This window comes from Marmota marmota, unplaced genomic scaffold (assembly GCF_001458135.2).
Source record: "Marmota marmota marmota unplaced genomic scaffold, marMar, whole genome shotgun sequence".
NCBI lineage: Eukaryota > Metazoa > Chordata > Mammalia > Rodentia > Sciuridae > Marmota > Marmota marmota.
In genome coordinates this window covers 4691612-4698760 of record NW_026000102.1, presented here as the reverse complement: position 1 = coordinate 4698760, position 7149 = coordinate 4691612, and the positions used below count along the sequence as shown (strand labels likewise).

Below are 7149 nucleotides of genomic sequence, written 5' to 3'. Positions count from 1 at the left end.
GCTACCGGGAGGCCGAGGCCAGGGCGCCTCAGCGCTCCCTCCTCTCGAGGAGGGTGTCCCCCGCGTCCCCCGGGGCCCCTGTCCGGGTCCAGCCTTTCGGCGTGCAGCCGGAGCGTACCTGGTTCCCTGTCTGGGTTGCACCCGACCCTGAGGATTGTGGGGGGGCTCTTGACTCACAGAAACTTGGTCCTCACCCGCCCTGGCCGGGCAGGGGTCAGCCTGGAGAGCAGGGCCGGATAAGCGTTGGTTTTCCAAGTCCCAGCACTCTAGTTACAGCAGTAGCAGTGGTTTATTTTCTTTTTTTTTTTTTTTTTTAATCTTTAAGTATTTATTTTTTAGTTTTCGGCAGACACAACATTTTGCTTGTATGTGGTGCTGAGGATCGAACCCGGGCCGCACGCATGCCAGGCGAGCGCACTACCGCTTGAGCCACATCCCCAGCCCAGCAGTGGTTTACTTTCAAAATGGAAAACCTGTAGCAAAAACCATAGAGCTCCCGATATGTGCAGGAACCAGAAGATAAGGTCATAAAATGACCCATGAGCACCAAGAGGTCGACTTTCCTGCCACCTTTTATCTCTTAGTCGGATTCTCAGTGTTCTTGGCATAAAATCTTACCATTTTGGCTTTTCTGAAAACTGTTTTATTTCTTAACCTGAACTTACCTCTTCTGTTTTGTAGGCTGTAAATCCAGCAGTGTGTTTGTTAAGTGGTTGACAGTAGAAGCTCAGCTTCCTTGTCTGTCTGCAGTCCCACCTAGAAGCCTTTCTTTCCTTCACACTCCGTTTTCTCCCTAACAGGAGTACTCCCCCAGTTGCAAGAGGCGCAGGACTGTAGAGGACTTCAACAAGTTCTGCACCTTTGTCTTGGCCTATGCTGGATACATCCCTTACCCAAAGGAGGTAAATATGCAGGCATTTGAAGTTTGGCTCCCTGTGCAGTTGCACCTCAGCACTTGGTCCAAGTGCATTTGGAAGGGCTTGCTTCTAGTGATCTCAGGCAGTGGTCTGGTAGGAGTTCATTTCTTGGGAGTTTAGACCAGCCAGTGAAGTGATTTTTTTTTTTTAAGTTGTAGATGAACACAATACCTTTATTTTATGTGGTGCTGAGGATTGAACCCAGTGCTTCCCATGTGCTAAGCAAACGTTCTACCACTCAGCCCCATCCCCAGTCCTTTTAAAAATTTTTATTTTGAGACAGGGTCTCACTAAGTTGCTTAGAGTCTTGCTAAGTTGTTGAGGCTGGCCTTGAACTTGTGATCCTCCTGCCTCAGCTTCCTGAGCTTCTGAGATTACAGGTGTATGCCACCATGCAGAAAAGTCGTTCTTAAAGCTGTGGTAGAAAATGCAGACTTGTATAGAAATGATTTAAAACTTTCAAAATTTTTTGGAAATAATGTATTTGGGATCTGTCTGCTCTTAAGAATTTCTTGTCAGTACTTTACAGTGACTGGACACTGGTTTTGGCCCTTAAGGGTGAGAGGTCATTGAGGCAGACAGGGAAATACCTTGCCCTAGGACCCAGGGTCCACACTTGTCTCTCAGGCAGCCTCCTGGTGGCTGTGAACAGCACATAACCAAATCTTCAGAGACTCATACCCCCCAGATCCTATGTAAATGGAGAAAAGGACAGGATTGTGGGACAGAGCTGCTGTGGTGCTCAAACTTCAGGGGCCTCATTCATATTATATTAAGCTACAAATAAAAGGATCTGGTATTTTCAGGAGGCAAAATCATAGAATTGGTTTATTCTTTCCACTGGCTATATAGGTGGGTTATGTTGCCACTGTTTGCAGATAATATGCTTGAATGATCTGAAGAACTGTAGAGTTTAGTTTGCTGCTTCAGGGCGGTAATTATTTACTTTGATTTTGCAATATTCTAGGATGTCTTCAGTTTCTTTAAGACTGTCAGGAAATTCTCAAAACTAATTTAAATTCACTTAATTTAAAAAATACATCTCTTGGGAGGACAAAAGGAAAGAGAGGCCTTAAAAAAAAAAAAAAAAGGATATGAGAGTGTGTCTGCAGAAGTCCTTTCCTCAATTTTTAATTTTTCCCCTTGGGGCTGATATGCTAGGCAAGGCCTCTACCACTGAGCCACACCCTCAGCTCTTTCCCTGGGCATTTGAACGTCAGCTCACTCTGGGGCAGGGTCTGAGAGTTCAGCAAGGGAAGACAGTTCTTCCACCAGAGGCTCATGTTAAAGTACTAATCTGGTGTGTGCTGCTGAGAAGCACCAAGGCTGAGGTTGTGCTTGCTCATTGCTGGAGGGGAGGCCCAACCTGGGTGATGGGTGAGCTAGGGAAGCTCTACTGGGGGCTGGCTCTTGTCACTGGGGACTCAGTAACCAGAATTTGTTTCCTTTGCCTGTCTTTTCAGGAGCTCCCTTTGAGGAGCAGCCCCAGCCCTGCCAACAGCACTGCTGGCACCATTGACAGTGATGGCTGGGACACTGGTTTCACTGACATCGCGTCCTCTGTGCCCTTGCCAGTGTCTGACCGCTGCTTCAGCCACCTGCAGCCCACCCTCTTGCAGCGAGCCAAGCCCAGTAACTTCTTGCTGGACAGAAAGAAGACGGACAAGCTGAAGAAGAAGAAGAAGAGAAAGCGCAGGGACAGTGATGTGCCTGTGAAGGAGGGATACAGAGGGGGACTGCTGAAGTTGGAAGCTGCAGATCCATATGTGGAGTCCCCTACAAGTCCTACCCTGCAGGATATCCCTCAGGCTCCCAGTGACCCCTGCTCAGGCTGGGACTCCGACACTCCTTCAAGTGGCTCTTGTGCCACTGTGTCACCCGATCAGGTCAAAGAAATAAAAACTGAGGGCAAGCGGACTATTGTCCGGCAAGGAAAGCAGGTGGTGTTCCGAGATGAGGACAGCACCGGCAACGATGAGGACATCATGGTGGATTCAGGTAGTGATCCCAGAAGAGTGGAGACTCGTGGGCTGGTGGACAGAAGAGGGGTTGTTTTCTTCTTCTTCTTTTTTTTTTTTTTAAGATGTGTTGTGTTAGTAGTAATCTTTTCCAATCAGAGGACCTGGGCCCTTCCTTGCAGTGTGGTTGCAGAATGCCCACTGTCCTTGGGGGAGAAAGTGCAGGAAGGTGGGCAGAGATGCTTAGCAGTGTTGAAACAGCCCAGGTGCCACAGCAGACCTCAAGATGTAGAAATGGTCACTCCACAACTGAGTGCCCTCCTGATACACTTACTGCACATTCCTGTAGAGAGAATGGCATCGTATGGAAGTTGGGCTTGTTTTGTGGGCTGGGTAGTGGGTTGCAGCCATGTCCAGCTGTTCTGCCTGTCAAACGAGCAGTTCTTCTGGGGGAAAGTGGCTGTCAAAAGGGATCCCAGTGCCTCAGGAGACTGAGGCAGGGGGTCACAAGTTCCAGGATAACCTCAGCAATTTTGACCTTGTTTTAAAATAAAAAATGAAAAGGTCTGAGAACATAGCTCAGAGTTCCCCTGGATTCAGTTCCCAGTATCACCAAAAAAGTTTTCCCCTCTTAAAATGTGTTTCTTTCCTTCCAGATGATGATTCCTGGGACCTTGTCACCTGCTTCTGCATGAAGCCATTTGCTGGCCGCCCTATGATAGAGTGTAATGAGTGCCACACCTGGATTCACCTGTCCTGTGCGAAAATCCGGAAGTCCAATGTTCCAGAAGTGTTTGTCTGCCAAAAGTGCCGGGACTCCAAGTTTGACATCCGCCGTTCCAACCGTTCCCGAATGGGTTCCCGGAAGCTGTTCCTAGACTGACTGCGCTGGCGAGGAGACTCCAGGCGAGGGACTGGAAGGAATTGGAGCTCTGTGGCCCTCCCTCAGTTGAGCACAGAATTCCCAGCTCTGGTACAGGCAGATCCTGCCATTCAGGTGCCTAAGCAAAAGGACAGGCTGTTCGAGGTAGAAACTGTACATAGCCAGTGAGCGAATAAAATCTTTGTTGGCCAAAGCTGCTGCCAGAGCTGTGTACTCTGCAGTGGAAGTGGACTAAACACCCAAGTATGGTGGGTTTGGTTCAGCTGAAAGTGAGGGTATGTGGTTGTTGTGAATTTTTGCTATCATTGTTAACAAATTCCCACTGTTGGAACAAGTGCTAGCTGTTATTCCTGCTTCCACTGTTGGGGAGAGGAGATGTTCGGTTTCCCCAGCCTGTAAACGAACAGCCATATGTGTACGTTTCTTCTTGAGTGTCAGTCTCTCACCGTAAGTGTCTGTACAGCAGCCATCCAAGTGTCCCCTTCCCTGTGGCCTGCACTCAATACCTGTTTCCATGGCCCCTGCCAGTCCAGGGAGCTGCTGCTGGCGTCTTCTGATGTCACCAAGAGGAGTTCTGGGGTGTCAGGTGAGCTTGTAATTCTTTGGTTTCCCCTGTTTGTTGAAGGGATTATATGTGGTCACTGCTCTGTGGAAAGGGTTGCTTGGGGGGTGAGATAGCCCACATTCATAACTCGGTTTCCTGTTTTGCACGATGTGAAAAACCTGTCTTTGCACGATTCAGCCAAAAGTATTGGCCGATTTCTCGCCTGGTGCCCTTCCTTTCTCTCCAGTTGGTGTACAAGGCACCTCAGGTGGCCCAGGCAAGCTGTTTTCAAGCATGGGGAGTGCTTAGGTTTTCTAATCTCTTCCTCTTACTTATTCCAGTAGCAACCTAAAGATTAGGCAATTGCTAGGACATGAATGGTGTTCCTTTAAATGATGGGGTACCGAAAAACAGGAGGTCTCTCTTGTGGGGGATTTAAGTATGCCCTTTGAGACAGGCTGGCCTGCTGGTTCCACCAGGGCAAGGTTAGAAGGACTTGAGTCCTTTTGGTTTGCATTGGTGAGTGAGTGAGTGGTACAGCAACACTGGTCTTTAGAAATATACTATTGAGGGCTGGGGCTATGGCTCAGTTGGTGGAGTGCTTGCCTTGCATGCACAAGGCCCTGGGTTCAATCCCCAGCACCACAAAAAAAAAAAAAAAGAAAGAAAGAAATATACTGTTGAACTGTGATGTGTTCCTCAGATCCCAGCGGGGGTCCTGGACTGGAGAGGCCCCTTTGTAGCCCATATCTGGAGAAACTAAGCCCTGAAGCCCCTGCAGATTGTGCTCAAGGGCAGTATACCTGGTACACTGGTGGTTCTGGGGCTCAAGGAGAGAAGAGGCCTCAGTTTTCTCTGAAATCGACCTTACTCTTCAGTTCAAGTATATGTTCTCAAGAATGTTTTGTAAAGTGGTGGCTGTGTTCTCATTGCATTGTTTCTTGTAAGGCATGAAAAGGGAAGAACACCCAAGTTATATTTATTTGCATATTATTTGAAGCAAGATGGGCCCACAGTCTCCCTGATGGGAGTTTTCCTTCTCTGTGGCACATTTATGCCCAGGCCACCACCAGCCATTCCCCATGTTCACTCACTGAAGCACCAAGGGGTTGAAATGTTATTTGGCTAACCAGAGCCTTTTTTTTTTCCTTTTTTTTTTTTTTTTGTGCTGATATCCTTCACACTTGTCCAGTCAACTGTCTTAGTTTTTAAAAGTCCTGTTGCTTATATTAAAGTATGAAAGTAGAGAGAAATAGCTTCTCAAACTCAGTTTACTGTGGAGATCCCAAGGGAGAGTTCTGCTGCAGAGAAATAGCTGGTTGAGAAACCTTGTCCGCAGGCTATTGTCTGACTCTGACTGGGGCAAACATCCAGGACAAGTTGGGGAGGAATTTGCCAAAGATCTGCCCCATGATGATGCCTGTCCCCTATCTTCACCATGAGAATAACCAAAGTTCTAAGGTTTTTTTTTTTTTTTTTAATTTATACTCACAAGATTTTTTTTTTTTTTAATATTTATTTCTTTTAGTTATTGGCGGACACAACATCTTTGTATGTGGTGCTGAGGATCGAACCCGGGCCGCACGCATGCCAGGCGAGCGCGCTACCGCTTTAGCCACATCCCCAGCCCCAGCTCACAAGATTTTTTAAAGTGCATTTAAGAATATGTGTGGTTTTAGACTGGAACTGCCAACCCTGGTGATGGTTAATGTGTGCTAGAAAGTTTGATGCTTCTGGAACGTGTTTGATACTCATCTCAATTTATTTCCTTGATTTTGTTTGTGTTTTAACAAATCTATCTCTGTGGGTGGTGTCTGCAATGGTAGGCACAAACCTTGGTTTTTGGGATAGATTGAGCTGGGCAGCTGCAATCAGCTTCTTTATGCAAATTAGGCATGACCAATCTAGGGGCTCCTGGTTGATCACTAATGAAGTGAGGGGAGGGAAAGGTGTCACCCCCAAAGTAGGCCCCTCATGGGCTTTGGCCAGGCCAGACACTAAACATCGTTTACATGGTTCTGTGTAATTATAAAGTTTATGTGTATAAAGCGAGCTGTTTCTGTGAAACTGTATATTTTGTAAATAAAGATATTGCTACTTTGTGGGTCTGGTCTAGCTTCAGGTGTTTGTTCTGTGCCGAAGGATGCAGTGTTTCTAACTGCCTCCTCATGCCAGAATTACAGGGGGATTCTGGCCCATTAAAGCTGGAGTTGGCATTTTAGCAGTTTGAAAAAATGCCCACAGCCCTTAATACTCTCCCGCCCCCCCCACCCCCAACACACACTGGGTATTGAACCTGGCGGTCCTGTGTCACTGAGCCACATCCCCATCCCTTATTAGTTTGAGAACTTGCTAGGTTACTAAATAGCCCACATTGGCGTGGAACTTGTGATCCTCCGGCCTCAGCGGGCGCCACTTTCATCTCCATAGCTTTACTAGTGAATCCTTCAGAGGGGAAGGCATCCCAGCACCCTCGAAAGCTTTCTCGCTGTTTCTTGGTCAGACTGGCTTGCTGGACGGCAGGGAGGCTACGCAAGCCCGGATAGAACCTCCCCTGGGTGCTCACTTTGTCCCTTTTTCCTGGGGAATCCCCAGTACCAAGTCTGCACTATCAGGCCAGCCACTGGCCGGCTGGCCCCTCCAGTGACGTCAGGACCCCAACCCTACCACCTCCTGAACGGAGACCCGCACAGCCGGGCGCACTGGGCTCGAGTCTGGTCCTAGCGTCCAGGCTGTCGGCGGGCGAGAGCCTCGGAGGCCTAGGGCTTGGCCAGCTGGGGCCGGGGGCACCTCGACCTGGCGGCCCGGAGCCCGTCCGCTCCTGGGGACAGCAAGAGCAGCGCGCCG

The 7149-nt window shown here is 48.5% G+C and overlaps 1 protein-coding gene across 1 annotated transcript; it reads left to right on the top strand.

The window, feature by feature from the left end:
* The first annotated feature begins 532 nt into the window (after window positions 1-532).
* Phf13 (PHD finger protein 13) lies at window positions 533-4975 on the top strand. The gene is made up of 4 exons (XM_048783560.1): window positions 533-553; window positions 801-902; window positions 2381-2915; window positions 3532-4975. The coding sequence occupies exons 1-4, from the start codon at window positions 533-535 to the stop codon at window positions 3756-3758; spliced, it is 885 nt and encodes a 294-aa protein (XP_048639517.1). The 3' UTR covers window positions 3759-4975.
* Window positions 4976-7149: the final 2174 nt, after the last annotated feature.

Bases quoted from the DNA above. Each gene is read 5' to 3' on its own strand.
- Phf13 (XM_048783560.1), top strand. From the start codon at position 533: ATGACCCATGAGCACCAAGAG. The intron at 554-800 runs GTCGACTTTCCT...TCTCCCTAACAG, and splicing joins TGACCCATGAGCACCAAGAG to GAGTACTCCCCCAGTTGCAA. The intron at 2,916-3,531 runs GTAGTGATCCCA...CTTTCCTTCCAG, and splicing joins GGACATCATGGTGGATTCAG to ATGATGATTCCTGGGACCTT.